The sequence below is a fragment of the Paramacrobiotus metropolitanus genome, unplaced genomic scaffold, assembly GCF_019649055.1.
Source record: "Paramacrobiotus metropolitanus isolate TYO unplaced genomic scaffold, Prichtersi_v1.0 Parri_scaffold0000020, whole genome shotgun sequence".
In the NCBI taxonomy this organism is placed as follows: domain Eukaryota; kingdom Metazoa; phylum Tardigrada; class Eutardigrada; order Parachela; family Macrobiotidae; genus Paramacrobiotus; species Paramacrobiotus metropolitanus.
The window spans coordinates 939,843-967,668 of NW_026570240.1; the positions used below are offsets into that span (position 1 = coordinate 939,843).

At 42.1% G+C, this 27,826-nt stretch overlaps 5 protein-coding genes across 8 annotated transcripts; 4 read left to right on the forward strand and 1 right to left on the reverse strand.

Moving 5' to 3' along the window:
* The first annotated feature begins 294 nt into the window (after positions 1–294).
* Positions 295–5,063, forward strand: LOC129586404 (uncharacterized). 2 transcript variants are annotated; one of them, XM_055479633.1, is made up of 10 exons: positions 295–587; positions 652–765; positions 1,158–1,339; positions 1,407–1,616; positions 2,397–2,747; positions 2,812–2,910; positions 2,981–3,229; positions 3,302–3,686; positions 3,779–3,902; positions 4,278–5,063. In XM_055479633.1, the coding sequence occupies exons 1-10, from the start codon at positions 526–528 to the stop codon at positions 4,866–4,868; spliced, it is 2,367 nt and encodes a 788-aa protein (XP_055335608.1). In that variant the 5' UTR covers positions 295–525; the 3' UTR covers positions 4,869–5,063. The 2 variants fall into 2 exon arrangements, with proteins under 2 accessions (XP_055335608.1, XP_055335609.1); XM_055479634.1 differs by having other exon boundaries at positions 3,308–3,686.
* Positions 5,064–5,432: 369 nt separating this feature from the next.
* On the forward strand, positions 5,433–13,923 carry LOC129586403 (polyamine-transporting ATPase 13A2-like). Its single transcript, XM_055479632.1, has 34 exons — positions 5,433–5,563; positions 5,651–5,924; positions 5,991–6,038; positions 6,164–6,258; positions 7,408–7,575; positions 7,634–7,701; positions 7,793–8,119; positions 8,177–8,246; positions 8,350–8,484; positions 8,577–8,652; positions 8,726–8,857; positions 8,946–9,104; positions 9,177–9,277; positions 9,346–9,402; positions 9,771–9,873; positions 9,946–10,064; positions 10,183–10,392; positions 10,462–10,616; positions 10,677–10,783; positions 10,861–10,981; positions 11,043–11,167; positions 11,273–11,484; positions 11,544–11,657; positions 11,721–11,800; positions 11,868–11,910; positions 11,989–12,098; positions 12,172–12,231; positions 12,296–12,332; positions 12,407–12,479; positions 12,705–12,855; positions 12,913–13,064; positions 13,140–13,228; positions 13,317–13,409; positions 13,492–13,923. The coding sequence occupies exons 3-34, from the start codon at positions 6,002–6,004 to the stop codon at positions 13,699–13,701; spliced, it is 3,789 nt and encodes a 1,262-aa protein (XP_055335607.1). The 5' UTR covers positions 5,433–5,563; positions 5,651–5,924; positions 5,991–6,001; the 3' UTR covers positions 13,702–13,923.
* Positions 13,924–14,551: 628 nt separating this feature from the next.
* On the forward strand, positions 14,552–19,714 carry LOC129586248 (AP-3 complex subunit beta-2-like). 3 transcript variants are annotated; one of them, XM_055479354.1, is made up of 5 exons: positions 14,552–14,857; positions 15,400–16,244; positions 16,539–17,224; positions 17,409–18,093; positions 18,292–19,714. In XM_055479354.1, exons 2-5 carry the CDS (start codon positions 15,431–15,433, stop codon positions 19,479–19,481), a joined length of 3,375 nt encoding a protein of 1,124 aa, XP_055335329.1. In that variant the 5' UTR covers positions 14,552–14,857; positions 15,400–15,430; the 3' UTR covers positions 19,482–19,714. The 3 variants fall into 3 exon arrangements, with proteins under 3 accessions (XP_055335329.1, XP_055335330.1, XP_055335328.1); XM_055479355.1 differs by having other exon boundaries at positions 14,581–14,690; XM_055479353.1 differs by lacking the exon at positions 14,552–14,857 and having other exon boundaries at positions 14,932–16,244.
* A 2,872-nt stretch (positions 19,715–22,586) lies between these two features.
* On the forward strand, positions 22,587–25,277 carry LOC129586235 (ubiquitin-conjugating enzyme E2 J2-like). Its single transcript, XM_055479322.1, has 6 exons — positions 22,587–22,852; positions 23,623–23,732; positions 24,017–24,303; positions 24,365–24,403; positions 24,460–24,549; positions 24,719–25,277. The coding sequence occupies exons 2-6, from the start codon at positions 23,675–23,677 to the stop codon at positions 24,962–24,964; spliced, it is 720 nt and encodes a 239-aa protein (XP_055335297.1). The 5' UTR covers positions 22,587–22,852; positions 23,623–23,674; the 3' UTR covers positions 24,965–25,277.
* An 80-nt stretch (positions 25,278–25,357) lies between these two features.
* Positions 25,358–27,330, reverse strand: LOC129586269 (NECAP-like protein CG9132). The gene is made up of 6 exons (XM_055479385.1): positions 27,048–27,330; positions 26,887–26,987; positions 26,612–26,798; positions 26,070–26,175; positions 25,711–25,979; positions 25,358–25,647 (listed from the first exon to the last, which is right to left on the reverse strand). The coding sequence occupies exons 1-6, from the start codon at positions 27,131–27,133 to the stop codon at positions 25,593–25,595; spliced, it is 804 nt and encodes a 267-aa protein (XP_055335360.1). The 5' UTR covers positions 27,134–27,330; the 3' UTR covers positions 25,358–25,592.
* Between the last annotated feature and the right edge of the window lie 496 nt (positions 27,331–27,826).

Sequence of the window (27,826 nt, forward strand, 5' to 3'; positions counted from 1 at the left end):
TTTCGTAGCATCAGAATTTCAGTTAATAACTTAGTGTTAATTAGATCAATTCAATTTAATACAGTATGCTTAGTTTTAAGTGGCACTGCTTTGTTCCGATCCTTTCATGAAAGTGCCTTTATTGCCGGTTTGTATTTATTTTTTTACGCTGAGAGCGCGCGTGAAAGACGCGTTCACGGAAGTTAGATTCCTATGCCCCTCTGGGAAGGCAACTGCATAAAACTCGTACACAGCAGACGCATACAGTAGTACATACAGATTTTCTGAGTGAGTTCTGACTGCGTCCGTTGTCAAATTCATATTTTGAGTTCAAATCGTGATTAAAATTTTAACGCGATAGATTTTTTGCGTTTCCGGGTTCCTGGTTGTTTTAATCGGAAATCCACAATCTTGGTAAATTTCTATTGAATTAAAAGTTTTCTTACAGAATAAACTCGTACATGAAAAAACGATTTCCTGACTTCTGAGCGGCGCATACACTTGTTAGTTACTCCTCCGCCCTATGTATTCGCCTTGACTCTTAATATGGACGATCCAGTGAAATGCACGAAGGTTGAAGAATTTCGTGGGTCTAAAGAAAGCCCATGGTACGGTAATTATCGCATTTCTGCAGTATCTTGTAATACTAAAATCCTTTTTTGTAATTTTAAGGAGCTGGAATACGCGACGCAAATTTCTGTTATGTCATTACGACAAACCAGAAGGGCTGGACATGATAAATTGTTATTCGTGGATTCTAATTAATAACAAGAGTTTGGGCTGCCGGTAAGCTTTCTCAATGATGTTCAGAGAAAAAGATAAGTAATTTTTAAGCTTAACACCAGGTAAAAAATTTTAGTGGACGCGAGACACGTTAAAAGTACGCAGATTGCACGCAGTGGGATTTATTATTTTTTACACTAAAATGAAAGCTTTTTGAGGTACAGATTAAAGCACAGGGCCACTAAATTTAGTTTATTCCATTGCTGCTGCCGAGAGCGTTACAGGGATTTACCGAAGTGAATCAAGTTTTGCATTTTACGAAATTTTTGCTCTCGGAATGATGAATTTTAAGATCGAATACATTTTCTCATTTCGAAATTATGTCTTTAAAGGAATTACAGGACCATATCCTGGAGCGTGCTTTAGCAGATTGTTCATTTTTGGTTTGTTGGTAGCTATGAAACGGCACACATGGAGAAGTTAAACAGAATGGCCGCGGAGGCTTTCATTTTGGAGGATTTGGAAAAAGGAGGACCCACACCAGTGATCCAGCCCTATGCGGCTGCCAGTGGTCGTGGCCGTGGAAAAAACCGTGGGAACAAGGAGAACGCCGGCTTCGTAGATGGAGAAATGAATGGTATCTTAGAATATGAACTGAACGTTGTTCGGTGGTAAAGCTTATTTCTAAAATACCTGCTTCGAAGGGAACGGGTTTTTGTCTGGAGGCTTTTTGGACAGCCGCCAAGCGTTGGACGCCCAGATTGCCACCTGCATGTCGTCTAGTTCAATGGAGAACGCCGGGTTGGATGGTAGTCCGGTGCCAGCCTCAAGTTTTTTCACTAAGGACTACGTGAAACCACCGGCCATCAATCCTGCATCATTTGGAAGACTGTCGGGAAGCAGTCCTGGACGCGGTGAGTGTCTTCACGCAGTTAGCATATTAAGCACGAGTAGTTCTCTTACAGAAAATTTTTGGTACCCTAGCTTATCCCGGTGCAAGAAAGCATCAGCAAGAGAGTAAAACAGATTAACCAAGCCTTAACTGTCTCCTCCTGCAAAGTCGACGCAAGTCAGGGTGGCTTAATTTTTCCGCTGTTGTACTCCTGTTGTTGTTTTGCTAACAGTTTTTGTTCTCGCATGCTGCTGTGGACACAGGCCTTGCCTTACCAGTGCTCTCGTTTTCTTGTATTACAGTAATTTTAATGCGTAAGCCAGAAGAGTAGTTTTTGACTGCATGTTGAGAATATTGTTACATGCTGTTAAGACTTGGTTAGTCGATGAAATTTCTTAACAATTGGGAAAGTCAACAATTTCATTGTTCTTGATGGTAAATCATAGTTAAGGAACAGAATTTACCGAGTTGGAATTGTTTTGCAAGTAGTCAAAAGAGTCAAAACGTCTGCTATAAAAATCGTTCAGGTCCAGTTTGCCGTTACCGTTAGCACGGTGTGCAGCATGAACACGAACATTCCCATTGCCGTACTCTGCACACTATCGACTGTCGTTAATCACGAAAATCTTTTGGCAGAAATGTATGTACCTTGCTAATGGGTTTTCAATACCGTATGTTTGGTTTAATCATCAATCTCTAACTTTGAAACACGTGGTTCAAAATAGGAATGTCAGCTTAAGCGATACTTATGGTTAGGTAACCGTGTCCTTCTAATTTTACATTTACCACAACTTATGGTTAGACACGGAGGCACTGACACCCGACGAAGAAGTTGCGCAGCTGACCAGATCCGATGGCGAAGAATCAGATGTAGATAATGGAGTGGTATTGCCGGGATCACTAAACATTTATGGCAGAAGTGACTCGGATTACTATTTCGATGCGTCTATGCTGAGTTCGGAGTTAATTGCATCGGAAGTTGAACAGCCGGAAATCGAGCGTCCTCCTTCGCATCCCGAAGTGCTGGCGCGTTCTTTGTCGGATGCCGAGGATGAAATGGCGCAGAATTTTAAAGAGGAAAATATTCCAGAGGATGTTTTAAAAACAGTGGAAAGCCTCGTGGGTCCGGCTAGTGACAATTTGCCGTCATCAAGTGAGTACTACTGTAGTGTGCATTTATTCTTGTGTCATTGCGGTCCCAATTCGGAATTCAATAGGTAAAAAACTGGAACCTCGTACAGTGATCGAAACGGATAAGAAGGACGACGGGGTTGGGCGGCTTCACATTTCTGGCAGCCAACTTGCGGAGCTGACCCGTACGAATACGCACACTCTTAACAAACCCAAAAAAGACCATAACCTTTGCGATTTGTTCTTCGATCACAGAAATCGCTCCACGAAATGCCTTGCTTGCTGGTCTGTTCAGTACGATGAAGAAGCCGGAAATGCCTGCGCAGGATATGGTTTACAGTCGATACAGTGAGCCACAGGAACCGGTTTTCAACGATCCAGCCATTGTGTTTGCGAAGCCTGCCTCCCGAACCGCTCAGCCAAAGGAGAACAACCTTGATCTGGAAGGAGCGACTCTAGCCATCAAGAAAATGCTCCTTCTTCCCGGAGGTGGAAATCGACCGCGTAAGTTTTCCTAGCACACTTGCTTTGCTCTGACGCTGGTTTGATGTTGGTTTTATCTTCTGATAGTTTAAGTTGCAGAAAGTGGTGCGGATTCTGTGTTGCCAGCTTTTCCTGTGCATTCATCTGTGGCCTCGGTGTCGTCTCGTGCTCCACTTGTTCCTCCTCGCGGAAATCATCGGCAGTCGCCTTCAGTTGCTCAAAATAAACGTTGTGATTCTTCAGTTATTCGTATTCCTCAGTGCTCATCTTCTGGAGATTTTCATAATGAGAGTTATTCACAAGCGCTTTCGTTTCTCGAAACCCGTCCAGAGAATGAGATAGTGGTTCGCCTGCGTGGAGAATTGGTTAATGACGAAGCTATGCGTCTAATGAGTGAGACCATTTCTGTTAACAGAGCCCAAAAATTAATCACAATTTTGTCAATACAAGTGAACAGAAATGGTCGTTGCATACACGAGTAAGTCGCACTGTGTGAGCTTAGCACTAATTTTGTTCACCTGTTTTTGATCGCCATTCTTAATAATTTTGGATCGTTTTATTACTTATTAGGGTGAAGATTTCCTATGCAGGCAAACAGCTGTGCGTTCGGCAGGCTTCGTCGTTAAAAGATGCTAAAAATGCTGCCGCTATGGAATGCCTGATTTTACTGATGAAGCGGTTTCCTACGATTAAAGTAAGACTGTATTACAGTATCTGTAGAAGCGTGTTGAGTTTATCTGGAAAAGAAAATTTGTGATCGTGGTGAAAAGCCATCAAGTAGAATAAAAGGTATACTGTACTTGTGTGTTCCGGGTAGTCGACTACGAGTGCTTTAAGGTCTTAAGTTTTGTTCGGTATACCGCGAATTAATACAGTATGACATAAAAGTTTAATTTGCATTACGGCTTGGATATAGTATGTTTTCTCATAAGTTTCGCACAAACAGAAACTAACGGCACATCCGCGAATTGAACTGATTATGATTTCGCAGAATTGTTGTAGAGTCAAATGTTCTTGTGTTAAATATGCCGTTCGTGTTACAACTTACACTTATAAATTTTGCTTTTAGGTTTCCGCCTCGGAGAATGCATTCGTTCAGCCTGTCGCTCGCGAAGATCTTCTCTCCGGAAGGACGGTGGATACTATTCTGGAACGAATTGAAGCTGATTCGGAATCTCATGGGGTTGTTGGGAGTAAGCGCAGTATCGGATGGAAGTTGATGGAAAAGATGGGCTGGAAGGAAGGGAAAGGGTTGGGAAAGAAGGAAGATGGCATCGTCCATCCAATCGACTGTAACATTAGCGCTTCGTACTCGGTTTACGGTCGCTGGGGAGTTGGCTATCGCGACAGCGATTTGGATTATCGTTTAATACTGGATAGAGCTGATACATTGTTCCAGTGTTTCATTGCCAATGCCATTGTCCTGGATGATCTGGTCTTTGCCAAAGACTTTTCTCCGCGCGAACGAGAAGTAATACACAATGCCGCCGAGAAATATGGATTGAGCCACAACAGTTTGGGCTCTGGAGATAATCGGCATTTGGTTGTGCGTTACAAGTTCAGTCTTCAACAGTTAGTGGAGGAACTCCGACGGGTTGGAGGCCATACAGAGCGTTATAAGTTGGTGGAACCGCCAAGCTTTTATTCGTCCTTGAAATAAGTGTGTCTTTCTTCAGCCATCTTTTTATCGTTTAGTTTCACGTTTTGAGATCTGTGCTTATTTTTGATATTTTGTCTGTGATAAAGCGGACATTGAAGTTCATGGTGTTGTTTTGGTTTTAACTCGTTACTTTGAAGTTGAAAGAGGAATCGTTGAATAAACCGACCGGTAGCAGGCAAGTTCACAGTTGCAATGTATCCATACTAATAACTAGCCAGTGGTCCAAGGGAAGACAGTTCAAGACACTCAAGGCAGCTCTGAGAAATATGTACATTCCGAAGATGCTGCAAGGACAAACTGTAACTATGTCGTAAACAAAAGTCAGCTGTTGTGGTCAGTAATAGTTCACGTAAGTAATGCAATGACAAGAAGTTTGTAGTTGCAAAGCCGAAGGCTTTGCAATTTTTGCTCGTATATAAAGTATCAGAGTACTTGTCTACTTCGTAGTTTCTGCGACGCTTGCCGTGTTGCGTAAGTCAGGTCACGTGGTTTTCTGGACTGCATTTGCCAATGGGAAAGCAGCGGCTTACCTGACGTCACCGTCTGGCTCAGACAGAACTACAGAACGCTTCCTTCCAGTTCCGTAGATTCAAAGAAAATCTCGTTTTAATGTGTACCTTGCGTGTTGGAAGACGTTGGTTTCACTTTCTGTACGACGGTACGAGGACTTATAGTTTCAGTAAAGAACAAAAAAGGTATTAATTATCAGATTTCAGATAGTAGAACCGTCTGGCTTGGAGTGTGTTGTCATCTGTTATGCTTAAACATCCCGATATTCGTAGAAATTTGTTTGCGAGACATCCTACTGGAAGCGATATTGGTGTGTCGCCGTACGGTTCCTGATAATTATTGCCTTCCGTGCATTTCAGTCTGGCAAATGTGAAGTCTGAACGTTTTGGCTATTGCGTTATTATCCAGGGGATCTTGTTGAACGGGACAGAAAGACCCCCTGTTATGCCAAGGGTGCCCGGTTTTAAACTTAGTCACCGTGTGAGAAGCTTCTGGGAGTACTTTTGGACTCCCATGCTGGAACCACCCTAGCATCGATAAAGCACAGTAAGTACAGGATAGTTGTCAGGATCGACCTAAGTGGAGACTGGAGAAAGACATAATGTATTCCAGGAGGTTCGCGGATGTCGACGACGGTTGTTATTCCACCAGATCGACCGTGTAAGTTTTCTACGCTACGAATTGGTTACTGTGGCATTGCGTTTACGAGGAATATTTGCGTTTAACGGTTTTACAAACTGTAGCAAACTCGTTTCTTCTACTATAATAATTATAATCTTTTGTAGTGGACGCTGTCGGACCTCAGTCCGAACGTGAATACCGTCCACGCAGCAGGAAATTCGAAAAAACCATCCTTGAAAATGGACCAAATGAACATCTGGTAAGTTGAATTACAGGTACATTTTAAAAAGCATTTTAAAATTAATAACAGTTATAGCTTGCTAATATGGATGCTTGATGACATGTTGTTTGAAAGCAATTTTTCATACATGCGGGTTGGCGTTAATGTCGGGTTGGTGAGTCGAGTTCAGGTGATTTTGCGGGATTGCTCTGGAATTATAAATGCTACAAGTGTGATAAACACAAAATTTGTTTGCAAATGAAACTGATAGCATAATTAGCATCGTTTTAAAGGCATCTCTCTGTATTGGATACCGATTATTTGCGATTTCATTGCGATGTAGTCATTCTAACTTAAAAGGATTGTCGTTGAGTCATACGGCTACTTGCCTATCTGCTTGTTTATTAGAGTTGGTCGCATTTTGTACTATGAACATGGTTTCATTAGCACCATGAGAATGAGTGGTATTGTCTTTCGTAAGTTTGTGGTTTTACGACATGTAAAGGTGACCTTGCCGGAGGCTTAAATTTGAGAATGTCGAACATAATTAATATTAATGCGTACGAATGTTATCTGATACGAATATGTTAAGATAATTTGAGAAAGATAAGTCAGCAGCACGAACGAGTGCAACTTCAATCAAATTATCGAAACCTTTCTGGTTCTTGTGAAATCAGATATTTTATGGGTGAGATAGCTGTAAAAAATGCAGAATTAAGTGTTACTTCGACTAATGTTTAAAAACGATATTGCAACACAGACTGAAATGGGATGTAGTGAGATTCCTTAGAGATTCATGTATGAATACCGAATGAAATGAAATACAGGACAGTCACCGACAGAAAAAAACGTTTCATTCGCGATCAGACAAGCGTACTACTCGAACAGCATATGTACTGCAAAATATAATGAAAAAAATATAAATGAGAAAATTTACAATGGATACGAGTATTCATGATCGTGTTGTATTTCATTTTTTGTGCTTTCTTGAATCCTTGTTATTATTACTGTATTACTGCGGCAGTGTATTACGAGATATATTCTAACGATAGATCGATTTTGGATGCTGCTGAGTTCACTATACATGCTTTACAGTAGAACCGTATTTCATACTTCGTTCTCTTTTTGTTAGTGGAATTGCCAGTCGTAAATCGTATTGCTTCGTTAATTGCTGCTTTTCTTTCTCAGGATTGCTGGGGATATCAGTCAACGGTTGTGCGCTCCATCTTGTACCATTGTGTCGGCCTCATGACAGCGGGAATTGGCTACTTGATTTTTTCCTGGTTTCCAACATGGCGACTGACTATTTTTAAATCTCCATCATCGCTTCAGGATGCTGATATCGTGCTGATTAAAGTGAGGTGGCAACTTTGTTTGTAGATCATGTAACTTCATGACCATGGTTAAATTTTAGGATCCACACAATGCTTATTACGCGTATAACATCTTCTACAAGATTATTACCAGTAACATCAAATGGATGTAAGTTTCGATTGGAAACTAATGTGGCTGGCCGCTGTGGATATATTATGAGATGAGATGGCGGGTGATGCATTAACTTCAATAATTGCAGTTCCCCTGAGCTGGCTGAATTCGGTATGCTGACAGCAGATGTACATGCGAAGAAATATGGGACATCAGCTAAAAAATTAAGCTTGGAGCTGCTGACGTTTAAAGAAGACCTGAAATCTAGCCAAGTTTCTAAAGATACCAGTGTGGAAAATTGTTCACAACCACCTAAAATTTGTTCCATAAGATATTTTGACCATCAGCATGACCGTTTCTTGTGGTGTCCGCAACAAGAAATCTTTAAGCGTATATCTGGTGTGGCAGCAAACTTGCATTGTCGAGACATTTATGGCCGATCTGTTGGAATTTCTGACGAAGCCAGACAGCAGAAGTGAGCAAACATTTTTTTACTATATCCCAAAAATGTGCTCCAGCCTGTTTGTTGTAGGTTGTCTGCGTTTGGTCCTAATGTTATTGACATCGAGGTGAAATCGGTTTTCCGGCTACTGATAGAAGAGGTAAAATTTTTTGTAAATCTTTTTTAAATATCTTTTTATTATTAATTTCAGTATTTAAAGGTTTAACATATAATATGATGTTGCTCTGATTGTGTTTTCTTAGGTCTTGAACCCATTTTACTGCTTTCAAGTGTTCTGCATTATTTTGTGGTGCTTGGACGATTATTATATTTACGCGTCATGTGTCTTGGCTGTATCGATTTTCGGGATCAGTCTGAATTTGTACGAAACGCGGAAGGTGAGAAATTGATTACGCATTACTGCGCACTGGTTGCTGTTCACAACTTCACATTTAGCCTGATGCAAAACATTTTTATGTGATATTTATAGCAACGCTATCGACTTCGGGAGATGGTATTAAAATCTTCGACAAAGCAGAAGTTTATGGTCTTAAGAATGGATGGTGGTAAATTTTCAGTGATGGCTGTGCAAATTACTGTAGCAGTCTTCCGTTTTTACTTACCTTGATGCCTGCGTAGAATTTGCTGAGCGGGATCCTGACCTTTTGGTACCCGGTGATGTCATAGCCATTCCGCAACATGGTTGTACGGTTCCCTGTGATGCTATATTGATTGCCGGCAATTGCATCGTGAATGAAGGAGTTTTAACTGGTATGAGCCGGAAGAATATTCGGCCGTGCATTGCATAACGCTTTTGCCACGCGGGCGGTTTGGACCGATAATCTGCATGTTGATTTAGGTGAAAGCGCTCCGGTGACCAAAGTTGCACTGAACAGCCAAGATGCGGAAGTGTTTTCGTTTGAGGAGCATAAACGCCACGTCCTGTTCCATGGCACATCAGTTATTCAGACACGCTATTATGAGGGAGCACGAGCGCTGGCGGTGGTTTGCCAGACGGGTAAGCAGTCCAGTGACGCACGCTGAATTGATTATTGGAATGATTATGGCACTTTCCATATTCTCGCTTTAGGGTTCTATACTGTCAAGGGAGATCTGGTGCGGTCAATTTTATTTCCTCGACTCATTGGCTTTAAATTCTATCGTGATGCGCTGCGTCTGGTTGGTGTCATGGTATGAAAGACTCAAATCCCTGGAAATTAATTGTACATCGCATAAAATTGGTGATCTCTCGTATGTAGGCTGGCATTGCTGGTATTGGGATGATTTACTCCATTTATAACAACATTGAAAGAGAGGTAATCCAAGGGGCCAAATAAATTTGTTATTTGTGAAATAATTTTAAACGCGGATGAAACGGGTTACTAGTTGATTAATAGGAATCAGTTAGTAACCCATTAATAAATCAGTGGTTTTAAGTACGTTACCTTTTAATTCAAGAGAGAACAGAGATTTCGGTTGTTTTTCAATGTTTAAATTTTTGCCTGCGCGTCGTGTGCCCGCTTTTACACTTTATTGTATTTTAACGGCTATTGGCTAATAAAAGATTAATAGAAATCTGGACGCCGTTTTGCTCCGTACGTGTCTACAACTTAGCTTGGGTGGCAGCAGTACAAATTTATTAACTAGCTCAGATTCAGCTGTCTGAGGACTTGTATATTTTTAGCGAATGTTTCCTGACCCTGATGGAGATGGTGGGTTTGATTTTAAGAAAATCATTGTGCGCGCATTGGATCTAATTACGATCGTGGTACCGCCCGCTCTTCCAGGTAGGCGCGATTTGCCTACATACTTTTGACAGGAAAATATTTCATCTTTGTTTGTTTTGTGGTAATTTTTAGCCGCTCTTACTGTGGGCATTGTGTATTCGCAACGGCGGCTGAAAAAGTCCGGAATTTTTTGCATCAGCCCATCTCGGATCAATGCTTGCGGCAAGATCAAGCTGGTCTGCTTTGATAAGGTACAGTAGTTGTGCCATTAATAACTATACGAGTACTCTTTTATTTGACGTGATTTTACCGTACTCTCCTTATTTCAACGAAGAACGTAAGTCCAGAATTCCGAATGTATGTTTATAGACTGGAACATTAACGGAGGAAGGGCTAGACCTAATGGGTGTTATACCAACCGTGGATGGTACGCTGACCAGCATTGCTGAGGATGTTGAACAGCTGAGTCCGGCAGATTTGATTGTTGTCGGAATGGCTACCTGCCATTCATTAACGATGATTGATGGAAAATTGAGCGGAGACCCTCTGGATGTTAAGTTATTTGAAGCAACGAAATGGGTAAGCTGAATGGATGCTGTGCAGACTGCAGAAGATGTTGCTTAGTAGTAATACACTTACTTTTCTTAGAGCTTCAATGAACCTCAACAAAGGGAGGAGGGTGTGGGCGCTTTTAATACCCTATTTCCTGTAACTGTCTCGCCTCCATCACCGGTGGACAGGACACCTATTGAGTCTCCAGAGCGTCACATTGGCATTGTCCATCAGTTTCCTTTTTCCTCGGGGTAGGCTATGGCAATGTTAAAATTAGGGCAGTTATGGTAAAAGTGATGTTTTTCATGTAGATTGCAACGAATGTCTGTTATTACACGAGATCCCAACGAAGACCATTTTCGGTTGTATGTGAAAGGAGCTCCGGAAAAAATTGTGGCTTTATCTAAACCAACAACTAGTAAGCGGCAGTCACAGTGTTACTATATCTGCAACTTAAACTCGGATTCAAACTGCAACTCGGATTCTTTTCTGTAGTTCCGGCGAATTTTCACAAGGTTTTACACTTTTATGCGCATCAAGGGTACAGAGTGATCGCCATGGGCTACCGAGATCTGGATTATAGACTGGCGTACCATCAACTCTCTCGTTTAAAAAGGTACCTGTGAATTTAGCTGTGCACTTTTATGACAGGTATATTGATTCCCTGTTCTTTTTAGAGAAACAGTAGAAACCGAAATCAATTTTGTTGGGCTGTTGGTAATGCAGAACAGTCTGAAAGATGAAACTGTGGATGTGATATCTGAACTGAATGCTGCTAATATTCAGACGGTGATGGTAACAGGTAAACGGCAGTTGCAATAAAACCATTAAGTACCACTCCATGGAAAAATATCTGGTATTTGAGGTTGGATTTTCTGTTTAATTTACGACACATCCTATCGTATAGGTGATAATCTGATGACTGCTGTGAGTGTTGCACGCAAATGTGGAATGGTAGGAGAAGAAGAAAATATTGTGATGGTGGATGTGATGTCACCGGATGAAATAACCGGTGCGCGTGCACATATCCTCTGGCGTTATGCCGATTCCGCGTATTCAGCATCCGAAGCTGGATCTTTTGCCGATGCTGATAGCGATACGGGAAGTGCGCCATCAAGGGTCAGTGTTCGGTCACATTCTTGCTTGTATTTTCCATACTTACACGCTAACATTTACAGGCAGTTTCGGCACATGAATTCTGTATCGCCATGAAACACCCGCAGTACCACTTTGCCATGAATGGTCGCTCTTTTTCTGCGTTAGTGGAAAACTTCCCCGAATTGGTTCCTAAGGTAATTTTGTCTTTGGTACTCAGACAGTTATCCTGTTATTTATTATTATGCTTGTTTCTGTAGATACTAGTTCAAGGAGCGGTTTTTGCACGGTTTTCTCCCGATCAGAAAACAGAATTAGTGGAGAAATACATTGACTTGGAGTAAGCATACTCGTGTAATGCGGAAAAGTTTCTTAACTTATTTTCTTAAAACGTGTTTCTTTTGCAGCTACATTACGGCTATGGTGGGAGATGGCGCAAATGACTGCGGCGTAAGTGTTCATGATTTTTGCATACCGAACCATTAGTAAACGTTGGAATAATAAAAATGTGCCTAACTTTTATCACAGGCTCTGAAAGCTGCGCATGCTGGAATCTCGCTATCGGAAGCTGAAGCTTCGGTTGCTTCGCCATTTACGTCCAATAAGAATACTATTGAATGTGTGCCATGTGTCATCAAGTATGCATTTCGAGATTACCAGTATCTGGGAAGCTGGAACACTGCTGTTTACTGTGGGGTTTTTCGCGTTTAGGGAAGGTCGTTGTGCCTTGGTTACATCCTTTGGAGTCTTCAAGTATATGGCTTTATACAGGTAAATTGTATGCTGTAGAAAGGTTTACCTGCTTCTATGTTAGCAATGTCATTTCTGGTTGTAGTATTGTTCAGTTTGTGGCCACTTTGATTGCCTATCAGGTGCGCAATATGTGTTCTTTCTTTGATATGTGTTCTTTCTTTGATGACCTTTACAAACCGACTATTCCTTGTAGAAAGGAACCATTCTTGCGGATCCACATTTTCTTTATTTGGATCTGTTCATTACTACTACAGTGGCCATTCTAAGTAAGTAAATTGTTATGTAGATTTATGTCTGATCACATTCTGACAATAAGATAATGTAAGTACAGAGCTGAAGCGACCGTGGTGTGTTGCTCAGCCGGTTACAACGTACGATTGTGTTCTGGGAATAAATGGTGGCGTTTTATACAAGTTTTGTTTGTTGCTTTTGTCTGGGAAGAAGGTGAAATTAATTGATTGCCATGTTAACTTATCGTCGCCATTTTGCAGTGGGATACACTCAACCGTTTCCTAATTTGATCCGTCAACGTCCGTCAGCCAGTTTAATGTCGCCGAACACGATTGCTTCCATTCTGATGCACATGGTCATCGTTGTGGGCTTCCAAGCCGTGACTATCGTCAGTCTGGAAAATCAGCCTTGGTAATTGTGTTAGCACTCTTTTGCCAAACTGGAGTCCTTATATCCCCCTTATGTCAGGTTTGAATTGGCTAATAATGGAACAGAAACGGAAGAAATCAAAATGTGCTGGGAAACGACGGTATTGGTGATTGTGGCGGCGTTCCAGGATCTCATATTGGCCTTTGTGTTTTCTAAAGGCCCACCCTATCGGCAGCCGATTTATACAAATGGTAAATAAATGGAGTTTTTGATATCATTGTATACTGTTGTCTTTTTGAAACTGCGAGTATGTTTTGTAATTGTAGTGTATTTCCTTTGTGCGTTGGTGTTTTTGGCCGGCGTGACAACCGTTCTTCTAATGTATGTTCCTGGATGGTTGCAATGGTTCCTTCAGGTAAGGAAGTCGGTGTGCGCATCTGCCCCGGAATCTTGGGTACATACTTATATTTGCTTTTGTTTACTAAGATGATATCGTTTTTCAGGTGGTTTATGATTTTAATAATCCGCACACGTTTTATCGGCTGTTTCTTTTGGGATTGATGGCTACGAATTTCGTTACTGCGTTTGTTCTCGAAGTAAGGCGATATTGCAGTGCTTGGGCGCACTCGGCGCAGTCCTTACGGAATCTTTTTTAATCAGTAATGGTTTGTGTTGCAGGAATTTATGATTGACCGCACATGGTTCAAACGGGTGATTAGAGCGCTGCGGAGGAAAAAGGCATCTAAAAGTCGATTTAAATTGGTCCGCCGAGAATTGCTAAAGAAGCCAAACTGGCCTCCAGTGGGAGAAACCACTTATACCAAAGTGAATGATGATTCGGCATCGCTTTCTTCATCGGATGCGGAGCCGAAATCAACCCGTTTATAGTTGTAATAGTCAATTGTGTGATGTGCCGTTTGAACAGTTTTTCGATCTGCAAGGATGCCTTGTTGGGGGGATGTAATATTTAATTCTGAGTAATAGTGTCTTTTTACCAGCGTGATTTGGAAGTATTTGGTGCCTTCGGACCTGGTTTTCTTATTTGTGTTTTTTTTTAAATTTTTATGAGATGACACAAGTAATGTAATGATAATGAAGGTTTGTTCACTGTCTGTTAGTTAGTGCTGACAACTTGGAAGTTAGTAGTATTGCATTCCGGTTGCCGAACAAAATTTTGTAAAAAAAACCATAAGTCGTAATTACCTGTTATGATGGTCAGTTGCGACCCTTAGCGTACAAGACTTAAACTAGATTGTCTGGGTCACAATGAAATCTTTTGTTTGGAGTCAAAGGCGCTTGCGTTTGCTCCTTTGCACACGCCGTAAATTTACAACAGCTAAAACATCCCAGTCATCATAGTACCGCCGGCTTCACGGGGAAGTGTATCAAAAATTTGCATCCTGGGTAAATCAGACACCCAGCTGGCAGCTCATAATTAACGGTACACTATAAATAATAAGTATATTAGTGCAGCGTACGGCACAATACGTAGCTGTCGCTAGTTGGTACATTTAAAATTCTTTACAACTGCAAAAAGGTTTGCGAAGATAATAAAACAGACATGTAAAACGGTTTAGCCATGATTTTTCTATAGCTGATGTCTACGCTAATGTGATTTATCGTAATTTTTTCAGATGGGTTTTACCGTACTAACGTTTACGTGCTTTAATAAGTACAGTACTGCCGACAGCAGTAAGTACAGTGCGAGGCGCGCATGCTCAAATGCGTGCAAGCCTCGCGCTGGAAGTTATACTTACGTTACAGGATCAATTTATGAGTTTTACGATTGCGAGTCCTGTTCCTTACAGAGCCTGGTTCGGGAGCACTCAGAAAGAGAAAAAAGATAGTTATCATTAGTCAATCGCAAAAAGGACCCTGTGAGTTTTCGTGGCTGTTGGATGTTTTTGAATATGCTCATAGCATTTTTTTAACCATAAGTCCATAACAGCATTTGATGTGTTTGTTATGGTTATTTCTGCGATATAAGTAAACCTTGAACTGCGGACTTGCTGCTCTGTGGATTCCTCGTATGATTGTATCCATAGTAAGTCTCCTGACGTCTCCAGCATTAGGATGCATTTCCGCGTATGAGAAGGTTTTCTTACCCACAATGAGCAGAGACAGAAAGCCGGATTTTAAGCAAGAATGCAAGATAACAGAATAACGTAAACGTGTGGAGATGCCTTGGGGCATACATTTTTAGTGAATGTGATCTGGTTGTAGTGTGTGATCGTGCATCAGTGAGTTGTCTGTACAGTATAAACGAGCGATTTTACGGAAAAGTGTATTGTACTGGAACTAGAATTTTTGAGATTTGAAAAAGTTTTACAAATTTATATTTGCAGCTGACACAATTTGTGGGTTGTCAATTATTTTAAGTGTTTTCAGATTTAATAATTGATGTTTCTATCTGTTTTCAAAGGGGGTTCCAACTAATCAGTTGTATTATTTTCTCGCTGTGATAACCGTGTTGGACCTTATTTTATGATCTGATTTTTTTAATGTACACTTACGGATTGCATGACTTTGAGTAAAAGGCGTGGCGGCTAGCACTATGGAATTTAAAGGGTATTTTGGTATGTCTAGCACTTCGCGTGAGGAAATCGAGTCGTTCAGCATGTCGAACGGGAACGATCGGAATGGCGGCGGCGACCGTAACTACAACAACACGGTGGCCACGGGCGCCGCCAGCGTCGCCGATTCCGATTATGCCGCGGATCCCGCGTCATCCACCTTCTTCGCCGCCGATCTGAAGAAGCACGGCGACCTGAAGAACATGCTGGAGAGCAACAAGGACCAGCTGCGGCTGGAGGCGATGAAGCGCATCATCGGGATGGTGGCCAAAGGGAAAGACGCCTCCGATCTCTTCCCCGCCGTCGTCAAGAACGTCGTGTCCAAAAACATCGAAATCAAGAAGCTGGTGTACGCCTATCTGGTGCGCTACGCGGAGGAGCAGCAGGATCTGGCGCTGCTGTCCATCAGCACCTTCCAGCGGGCGCTGAAAGATCCCAACCAACTCATCCGGGCCAATGCACTACGCGTGCTGTCCAGTATTCGGGTGCCCGTCATCGTGCCCATCATGATGCTGGCCATTAAGGATTCCACCAGCGATATGTCGCCGTATGTGCGCAAGACCGCTGCCCTGGCCATTCCCAAGCTGTACAGTCTGGACGATGAGCAGCGCGACCAGTTGGTGGAAGTCATCGAGAAGCTGTTGGGCGACCGCACCACGCTGGTGATCGGCAGTGCGGTGATGGCCTTCGAGGAGGTCTGTCCGGAGCGGATTGACTTGATCCACAAGAACTATCGCCGGCTGTGCCAGGTGCTCATTGATCTGGAAGAATGGGGCCAAGTGACGGTCCTCAACATGTTGACGCGTTACGCGCGGATGCAGTTTGCCGATCCGAATGAGAAAGAGGCAGAAGCCGCAGGTAACGGGTGCTCGCTTTCCTTATTGCATTGCCGTTTCTTTGTGACGGCATAGACAGGATGAACTAAATTGAATGCTCCTTTGACTTAAATTTGAAAAAAAATATGGCAAAAACGTGTGATATACCGTAAAAAGCGAGCAACTAGGTTGGTTTGTGCGACTTTATGCGACAGTTTTATGCGACTTTGGAAACCATGTTATTATAGGAGTTATCAGAATAAAATTATGCGACTATGTGGCTTAAAATAAATATGTTTTGCAAATTTACTAACTAACATCTTTCTTTATTTATCAGAAGGAAGCGACCATGAAAATTTCTACGATGATGACGACGAAGAAGCGTCCAAGCCGAAGCCAAATAAAATGAGTATGGATGCTGATCATCGGCTTTTATTGCGGAGTGCTAAACCGTTACTGCAAAGTCGGAACGGCGCCGTGGTGATGGCTGTCGTGCAGTTATATCACCATGCTGCTCCTAAGACGGAAATTGCTCTGACAGTGAAACCACTGATCCGCCTTCTTCGATCGCATCGTGAAATCCAGTCTGTCGTCTTGAGCAACATTGCCACGTTGGCGGCGAAGCCAAACCGGCGATCGATATTTGTCCCCCATTTGAAAACGTTTTTCGTACGTTCCAATGATCCTACGCATATCAAGCTGCAGAAGCTGGAGATTCTGACAAGTCTGGCTTCCGAGGGGACTATTTCTATTATTCTACGGGAATTTCAGGCTTATATTGCCAGTTCGGACCGGGAATTGATTGCCAGTACGATCCAAGCCATTGGGCGATGTGCGATCACCATCAGCGAAGTGACGGAAACCTGCTTGAATGGACTGGTTAATTTATTGTCCAATCGTGATGATCATGTGGTGGCAGAGAGTGTCTGTGTTATCCGGAAGCTGTTACAGCTGCAACCGACAGCTCACCAGGAGATCATACATCATCTTTCTAAACTTGTGGACAAAATTACCGTTCCGATGGTAAGTTAATTTTATAATACGGAAAAATGTGATTTGTCCAGAACTGACCTACATATTTAGAATGCATAAATTGCAATTTTTTGGAAGAAAATTGTGTCGATTATTTTGGTTAGTTGTCACTTGTAAGTTGTCACGATGTGCTGGCTTGGCCTGACTACAAAGTTGAGCTTTATTGTTTTTGTAGGCGAAAGCTAGTATTCTGTGGCTGATTGGCGAGTACTGCGATCAAGTACCGAAAATTGGGCCGGATGTCCTGCGACAGGCTGTTAAATCTTTCTCTAAGGAGGAAAATATTGTGAAGTTACAGATAATTAATTTGGCAGCGAAACTGTTTACAGTGAATCCCCAACAGACGTCGCTTCTCGTGGTGTATGTTTTCAACTTGGCACGATACGACGTTAACTACGATATCCGTGATCGTGCACGGTTTTTACGCGCATTGATTTTACCCAACAATATGGGTGGAGGAGATGACGGAACTGCTGTGAATGCTTTTGACGGTCTGGCTCGACAGATCCTTATGGCAACGAAGCCGCCACCGGTCATGGAGTCAAAATTCACTGAACGTGCTGAGCTTCAACTGGGAACATTATCGCATTACTTGAATCTGCGCGCAGCGGGCTATCAAGATTTGCCTACCTTTCCGGAAGTTCCACCACCGTCATCGGTCAGAGATGTCGAAATGCCGGTTGACTTAGCTAAGAAAACTCCCAGTAAGGTCAAACCAAAAAGTCCAGTCAAGACTACGGAAAAGTTTTACTCTGATGAAGAATCAGAAGAAGCGGAGGAAGACGACGAAGAGGAATCAGACGACGAAAGTGATGACGAAGAGGAATCTTCCGACGAAGAGGGTACATCTGACGGAGAGGGTAAATCATCAATAGAACCCTAAACTGTCTGGTTGTTCAACAACCAGACGTTGCAACTAGTAGGCGATTACTTTAACGACGCATTGGCACTGTAGCTTTTATGGTTTTTCGTCTTCTGCATATACCGTTTAGGATTATGAGTTATGACTGTGTTGTTACTTTTTGCTGCAGTTATTTTCAGTTATTTGTTCTTTTCAGAGTCTGAAGAAGACAAATCGGCAAATAGACCGGAGCCAAAATCAGCCCAGAAAGTGCAAAACCATGTTGCCACCAATGCCCAGCTAATATCTACGACGGAGAAGAGCCGCGTAGAGACATCATCCGATAGTGAAGACGATTCCGATGATGAGGAAAGTGAGGAATCAAGTTCGGAGGAGGAGGAGGAAGAGAAGCCCACGCCAAAGCCAAAACCTTCACCTAAAAAGCAAGTTTCTCTTGCTACTATTTCTCCCGAAGCGCGTTCCGATGGAAAAGAAAAGGTTCAGCCGAAACCGACTGCTATTCAGCCATCTGTCCCGTCACCACCGGAAAAGCCTAAAACTAGCGGAATGTTATTGGACTTCGACGATATTTTAACTGGACCGACTTCGACGATTCCGTTCACCACACCTTTGCTTCCTATGGGATCATCCTCCCCATCAGCCGCCAAGTCGCCCAGTGGTTTCGCTGTTCTACCGGCCGTGCTTGTTCCTAATCGTTCCAGTGAATTGTTGTCCCCGGTAGTAACCGGTGGTTTTGGGATCACTTATAAATTCCCTCGCAGGACATTCCTTTATTCCGCGAAAATGGTTACGGTGGAATTGACTTTCACGAATACTTCTTCAGCTCCTGTGACCGACATTAAAATTGTCCGCAAGAAACTGCCAGCTCGCGTGGAAATTCAAGAGTTCCATGAGATTGCCAGTTTGGAACCAAATCAGATACTCCATGCCAGTATTGGAATAGACTTCTGTGACACTACGCAGAATATCGGGCTGGTTATTGGTTACAATGGCAAGGAGATGGACACCACGCTACGACCGTCGCTTGGTGAAATGGTGTGTCCGATTGCTATGACCAAAGCGCAATTTGACACTGCTAAAGGGAATTTGTCAGGCTTGAACGAGAATTTTGCCAGTGTGGAGTTGTCCAGTGGTCTGCAGAATAAAAATGCCATCACCAACCTGGTTTTGGACACTGCAAACGTGGGTCCTCTACCATCGAATGACGGAAGTGCAGAGACGTTACTCTTCGTTGGACAAACCATCTCGTCCGCCTCGCCGCTCCTTATTTCGGTGGTAACAAAGTTCCCCAAGTGCACAATTACAGTGAACTGCGAGAAGGTGATTGTGGGGTCCATGATGCTGAAAGAAATTAAGGATGCTGTTAATCGAATGCAGTCTCGGTGATTTACGTACTCGTATGTTGATTTTTTTATCAGTAAATCTTGCAATCGTTGTGATTTTATTTTCATTCTTTTTTGACTAAGTAATTTGAGACAGATAATTTATTTCAATTTATTTCCTTGACATTCAGTTAAGCGGTGTTGTATTTCTTTTAATAGTAGGAATTTACGAGAGAACTGGTAATCAAACGATTATCTTTCACCAGTAACTATAAAAATTAAAAATGCCTGTTATGACGTATTCAGTATGAGTACAAAGGGTGTTTGCACCGCACAAACAGTACAGCCTTCAGTGGCCACTGGCCAGCTCTGATAACTCTGGTGACGATGAGGTGACTCGATTTCTAAACCAATTTCCGGGATTGGAAGTTGTAAAGAAATTACTGTTCCAGCCGTTGTCTTCGTACGCATCTTCGTTCACTGATTGAAAATATATATCTTCGGTAATTACAGTTACCGGCCGTAACGTAACGCTGTATTGCCGTGCAGCATTGACTGATGGAAATTTTTTCGTGGCGGTATATGATCCCGCGACTAAAGACCTTTTCCCGACTTTAGGCTCGACAGTCTTTCTTCCTGTGTCGGACTGCCGTCTTGTTTCCGGAAGGTGTTGTGCAGTTGTCTGTGAGACCTCGTGATTGTCGGCTTCCACTTTCCAGCGACGATAAGTCATTGATTTCCATCATTTTATTGACCAACTTTAGACGGATAACTGCAGTCTGGATACATACGGCAGTCGCTCTTCTGAATCTGAATGTCATCAGTGACACTTTTCATCGCCAAAAGTTCCGGAAGTATTTGTACTTAAATAACGCCGAAGCCTGCGGACGATAATCGCCAGCTATCTTGTATGTATGTATACAAGATTTAATTTACTGAACCGTATGGAACGGTGCCGTGCAAATGAATGAAATGATGCGTTTTTGTACTTCCGTCGAGATTAAAAAGCACCTGATGGGTGGATCGTAATTGTCCATTGGTACACTGCCCGCAAAGCCGCAGCGTTATATGATTCGACTTTTTCGCCTACTTTTACTGCTGATGCTAGGTATATGCGAATAATTCAGAAATGCCGGTCAGCGCAGCACTACTGCGTGATTCCAGTCCGGTACCACAATATTCTCCTGCAGAAAGGTCACAAGCCTATCATACCTGGTTCAGGTTGTCAGGACATGACATATAAAAAATAATACAGTACTTACTCTAATAATATCGGTACTCGTACTGATTTTATGGAACCGGAAAACTGTCACGCTTAGGCTGGCTTAGCCATTTAATTATAAATTTCCCATTTCCGTACTCGATATTGATGAAATTGCAAGTGAAACAATTAACAATTTTGAAGGCGAAAAGCAAACGATTGTCAGAGAAACAGTAAAACGTTAACAGAGAAACGGTAAAACAGGAAGGCAACAAACAGCAAAAAAAACTGTTCGCATGCAGCGCGATCCTGGTTCTGTGCAGCGTGCAACTCGCACTGTGGGTTCTTATCAGTGATGTCCCGTTTTTTTCACGGGCTCGGTAAATCACGGGAATTTCCCGCATCCCGCACCCGCTTTTGCTCGGAAAGCGGTGCGGGAGGCTTTCTGCTCGGATCGGGTGCGGTCGGGAATATAGCCTGATTAGTACGCCCGCCCGCTACTCGGGAAAACACGGGATTTCTTTGAATTAAAAAATTTTTTATAGAATTTCTAGCAATTTTCGCAGCCAAAAAGTGCGTCAGCTTCGCGCTTCGCGCGAAAGTTGGTGTCTTAGGGTGGGTCTCTGATTCAAAGCGAATCCAGTTGCGATACAGCGATTTGATAAGCGGCGGCTAGCTCCGTAGCTCCTGTGACGCAAACGTCGGTTTCGAAAGAAAATATATTTACGGCAATTGTATAAGTTATAATTAAGAGCCAAGTTCAGTTTTTTTGAAAAGTAAAAGTAAGATTTATCATGCAGGTATAGTCTTCTAAAAAATGCGTATCCATTAAACTTTTCGACGAAACTTTGTCACAAAAATTTTGTAATAGATTTGTAACAATTATTAAAATTATTGATTCATTGAAAATCGGGAACGGAGCGGGTTGCGGGACGGTCCGAGCGCTCGGGTGCGGGAGCGGGTGCGGGAAAGTTTTTGATCGTGAAAGTGCGGTCGGGACATGAAAAACTGCAAACGGGACATCACTGGTTCTTATGATGCTTTTTCCTAACGATACTGTCATACAGTAGCACCACGGTCCCTCTAAGTATATTGTCCATGCACAAACTGTGTTAGGCGCTTTAAAACACGGCCCAAGGCCCGAAACTGCTGTGTTTGAGTGTTCCTGTACCCCTTGCCGAGCGTAAAACGCATGCAAAGCGAAAAAAACCGAAACCACAACTTTGCTGTGTGCATGGGTTCTCTGTACCTCTCTTGAGCTGCCGATCTCAGAACCCAGCAAATTGGGATTAGAAGAATAATTGTTTAAATGATTCTATTAAAAGTAACAATAATTTTTAGTATTATTTCTCGTGCTCTGGACTTAGAAAAGTATTTAACTTACGATGTAATTTAATTTTTTCGCTAATTAGACCATAGCTGACTGCAAAAGTTATCTTTCCCATGCAGTGCGATTGGAGCTGAACGATCTGACATGCCAAATGCGTAATTTCAAATTTGGCGATCTTCTCGTGAAAGTTCATATTTGATTGTTATTTCTTTCGAAACTGATAATTTTGACTGATAATTTAATTTGCTCCTTCTTATTTCCTTCTGAAAGCTACAGATTAAGGAGAAACCAAGTGATTAGCGTACGGCAGGTTATCTGCTGGCCGGTTGTCTGCGTGAGGTGGGGCAATACGTAATCGGTGTGCCCACCAATGGCAGTCTTTAGCAATACGGATTGGCTATAGCAGTGTATCAAGGCGGATTGGCTGTACTGAGCTACTGAGATAGCTAATAGAGTAATCCTAGCGTAACTTTCACACTCCCTGTAATTCACACGCACTCGGACCCTGTAAATCGCACGCTCCGCCCCTCTGTTAAAGATACGTTTGCGTAGGGCGTGAGATTACGTCATCATACTACCCGCCTGGCGTAGCTGGGTTTTGGGGCCGCTTTCGATTTTAGCACAGGTCGTACAAGGCTTGTACTTTCTGTGGTAGCACTTTATACCAAAGTTACCAGTTGTTTTCTCTGAAGTGGTGGTTTGGTTCTTGTGGAAACGCAGATAACAGTAACGGAATATTTTGATATTCTATCATTGTGATTGAATCGAGTTGTGGTACTTGCTGGAAATAAGGTGCGAGTGTGTTATATATAATTATATTCCATCTGGATTGATATTACTCCATAAGTGCGAACTGCACTTCAGTGGATTTGTAACAGCAGCTGATCACAAGTTTGGGCTTCAGGTAAGCTTATAAGTTGTAATAATTATTAGCATTTTTATTCGAATCTGTAAAGTGTAGGACTGTGGCATATTGTGCTTTAGTGGTTATTTGCTGAAAACCTTCATAGTTTTGCTTTGGTTCGTAGAACCTATGGTCATGATTACGGATTACTTCCGTCGTTTGCCAAAGTGGCGAAGAGTGGAAGGTGGTAGTGCTTAAACTGCCTTAAACACGTACAGTAGTAACAGTACGCACTGCATTGGTGTTCGCAGAGAATTCACTATTCAGTATTTCATAGTGTTAACTATTGACTTCCATTTTTTTAAAGCTTAATGCTGATTATTTTGAAATTTTCAAAAAAAATTGTTGTTTATTTAATATTCGGGTTGTTGTTTTCTAAGAGCTTTGCTTTATTGCGATTTGCGAGTATCAAATATGTCCATGCTGTAATGTCAGTAATGAGGACAGGTTGACGTCACCTACAGTAGCTAATACTAGCTATAGCTGCAAATCATCCCCTTTGTAGCCCGTGGGCTTTAAGTAAAAACTACTGTTTTGTTTTAACTTTTAAGATCAGGAAGGTATTTGTATCATATCTGGATTAGACCGTGTAGACGGGATAAGATCTTATAGCTTCTGTCATTTCAAAATCACTCCTCTTATTCTGGTTATTATTTTCGAAGCATCATTAAACTTAGTATTTTATTGCTCCGTTTACAGTGGTGTGTTGTTTATTTATAATTGCCTTCGTTATTGGATTTGGACCTGTTAATGATTCTACATCTCTTTAGGAGTAGTCTCTTCCAGTTTGCCCATCAGCCACTTGCTTACGACAGGGAAAGAATGGCGGAAAAGAGTGCTGTTATGCGTTTGCAGAAGGATTTTAAACGATTATTGCAGGGTGAGTGTCCGTATATATAGAAAATAATCTTACTAACTTAGTCGCTTATTATTAGTTCGCTACTTACTGATAATGGATTTCGGTGTTTTCTGGGTTGTGGCCTGAACTTGATTATTTTAGTGAATTATTGTTTGTGTCGTGTTCTTCTCAAACGCCCTCGCGAATATGCGGTATTTTTACAATGATAAGTAGTTTACCAGTGTATGATTATGAAGTGAATTCTGTTCAAATTCGACCTTTTCTACACTGACGCCGAAAGACGCTAATTTTGACTTCCTTTGCAGATCCGGTACCTTACGTATCCGCGTGCCCTAAACCAAATAATCTACTGGAATGGTATTATGTCGTTCGTGGACCAGAACAGACTCCCTACGAAGGCGGCTACTACCTGGGACGACTGATCTTTCCTGTTGAATATCCCTTCAAGCCGCCGTCAATCATGATTTTAACTCCCAACGGCCGTTTCGCTCCGAACCAGCGACTGTGTCTTTCCATGTCGGATTTTCATCCGGAATCATGGAATCCTGCCTGGAATGTTGGCACAATTCTGTGCGGATTAGTCAGCTTTATGGTAATGAATTCCTGGGATCGTTTTCGCATCATTACCACCTAACGCAAAAATTGTTTTTTAGACGGGTAGCCAGAGTACTGTTGGATCAATTAACACAACTGTAAGAGGAGTTTAATGTGCTAAATTTTAGATTTGCATTAAGTTTTGAATTCACAGGAAACGGAGAAACGTGTTTTCGCCCGTGCAAGCATCCCATGGAACCTTAATAATGATACATTCCGCAAATTGTTTCCAGACTTTGTTCCGGTAAGGTCATGTGATATTCCTGATATTCGTACGGCGAAGCGCGACTGAGTAGTGATTGATGGTTACGTTGAACGATTAACTCTCTTTTTCCATTGCTTTATTCAAGTCACCTCTGTCCGCGAATTTCGTAAAAGAACTTGAACCGCTTTAATACCAGTTTGATGTTCAGGAACTGGAAAAGAAGCATAGAGAGGCCGTACTGCCAGCGGAAAGCAGTCCTAATGAATCTGTCCCGAATGTTCCTGATTCGAATGCTGCTAAACAAACCGGACCGGAACCCAACAATAATCCCGCGAACGACGCAAGACGAAATCGTCACGCCATTTCGGGCAAATGGCTCAGAATTCTAGTGGTTGCGGGGCTTGCGGCTTTTGCCGTTGCTGTGCGAGCGTTTTCGCATTCTTTTTCATCCTAATGCCAGCCAGAAGTAAAACGCCGTTCCGCACCATCGAAAATACCGTATAACAAGATATTGATGAAAGTGACGAAACTATAAATCATTTCATCAGGTCTTTTCTGCGATGTTGGCTCCTTCACCTGAAAAAGGATCTAATGTATGATTACTGTTTTGAAAGGATGGAGAATGTTCTTTTGCTTGAGCTCGTAGTTGCTTGTGCTTGGAAGTCTGAAACCGGCTGTTTTAGGTTAATTTTAATATGCTATTGGCGTTTTCTTTCAGTGGGATCTGATTGCGTAACTACAGAGGTCATTAAAGTTTAAATCGGTTTGTTTTGAAGTGAAACGGTCTATTTGACTGGACGTTTTTTGCACGTTTAATTTAGGAAAATCGATAACGATCCACGTGGAGTACAGTCAAATGTTTAAGTGACACAAGGCAAAAATAACGGATAAAACGAAGATCAAAACATAGCAACAAGACGAGTACAATCGTTTTGCACTTTGGAATGACAACAAAATCTTAACATCAAAAACAAATCTAAGACAATGAAAATCCGGTAACTGCATTGATAATCAACGTTATTGACAGTATTTCATCTATTCACTGAATTTCAACCAAAGCAAGGGAATCCGCTGTGCTATTTTCAAAAATTCATCCAAGACGTATCTGATGTAGACTTCGATCCCGCAGAGCCGGTGCTGCAAATTGACGACATTCGGAATGTTCCATACTAAGTGGATAAGAATGCGGCAGCGTCTTACCTGTAATCTCCCCATTCATTCGTGGATCTGATCGGCTGTGTGGTCGCGGGCGTCCCTGAAGACATCGGATCGAAATCCAACAGTCCACTGGCACCAGCAACTGCGGGAATCTGCGAAACATTACTGGCAGCTGCATTTGGCGGTGCGATTGGCGCTGTCGGGGGATTAAGCTTAATTCCCATTCCACCGGCACCCGGGGGTGGAGGCAACAATCCGGGAACAGCGCCCGTACTGGTCGAAGGGGCTTTAGTGGTTGTAGAGGACTTTTTCTGGAAGAACACCCAACGTTTTACAGACTTACGTTGTTCGCACTTCCTGCAGGTCACAATATTATTTGAAAATCTGATAAGCAACCTTACTCCTATGTTAATTTTGATCATTTGACCCTCTTTGAAGGCCAGATCCAACCGCGGCTTTTGATCGGACGCCTCTTCCTTGTTGATCTGCTCGGATGTGGCCACCCACCTATAAAAGATGTTTAACGACAAAATTAATACAAAAAACTGAAGAGAAATTGTTCATTTAATTCACAACCAAGGAAAACCCGAGGAAAATCAGAAAATAAAGCCAAATCTGTTAAAGCGGAAATGTAACATCCACACATGCAAGAGAAACTTTAAAAAATTATTCTGCTGAAATAGTTGACCAGTAAGCTACAAGTTAAATTGCACCACTCTCTCCACGCCTTACCAAAACTGGAAGGCAATCTCGTTCAGCATACCCGTCTAAAAACTTCTTATTTGATTAAAAATTTATTATCTTAAACAGCTTCTTTATTGTTTTACCTTTATTTCTTCATTTTTAATTTTTACTGCAGTCTACGCAATTCAAATTGTTTATCTTCATCAAGGCAAGAACACCCAGTTAATCATACCAAAATACTGATCTAAGAAATACGCACTTGAAATGATCTTGCAAAGCCACATTAAGATCGAAGGAATCACTGCGATCTCCGAAGCCCAGTCCCAAGAAGGCGGAGCGGCCCGAAGGATCTTGAATCCTCAGAACGAAGTATCGACTAGAGTCAGTGACGCTTTCCACTGCGCTTCCGGGGTACGTATCCACGGGACATTCTCCGAACAGTTCACCTGCAGACAGACATCGGAGAACGAAATCCTTTAGCTGATGCATACAGCGAATGAAAGTATCGAAATGTGTCAGTGTATGATGATGTACCGCTGGTTTTGTCTTCCAGTCGGATTGCACATGTTTTGTCCTTGGCGATCACCCGTAAGCGGAGTATCCAATCAGGCTTATCCAAATTCCAGTCCGCTGCTCTGCAAATTCAGGAATATAAATCACCGATGCCCAACAGCAGATTGTCTTGTTTTGCTCGCCTGTAGCCTCGCGCTGTCGATCGCGGGGGGATGCGATAAACAAAAACTTCGGGCTTCACCAGTATGATTCGTTCGTAGGATTCCATTGCGAACGTGTACTGGTTGCAGATTTTGCAACCAAATTCGCTGTCCAAATGCGAAAATTAATATTCCGCGAAATAACAATATAATCGAAATTTACTACACAACGCGTCCCCCACAATGAAAAATGAGTACTTACTAGCAAAATATAAAACATAAAGTGCAATATTTGCAAAATTTTGTAATCTCGCTAATTATTAGTACGGGTACTGAACATACCACGATAGAATCGCTATTTTTCAACTTATTACTTGTTAGTACCGTAGAAAAACAGAGCAATTCTAACGCCTTTCGGGTGGCTGTTACGTGTCCAGCTCACCGGATCTCCGGAAGTGTTGTGGGAACAAAGATGAAACGTTCAAGCGCATTGCTGCACAAAATGCCTGCCGCCTGGTACGTAGAACAACTTTGACATAATGCTTGTATTGTCTTTAGATACTAGATATAATTCTATGCAAAATCAAATCAATAAATTTATTAGTACTTCTATGGCAATTTAAATAACACTTTAAAAAATTTAAATAACACTTCAAAGGTAAAATTAATTACTGTATACATAGTGATCATGATCGGACAAGACCTGGCACTAAAAGATTAACTTGTGTTGGCTGTTATAACAATGCAGTTACAATTCTAGGGTCAATTTAGATGTGGAACTTGGGATAAAAAGCAGTGCGAAAGTTTTACCGCTATGGATT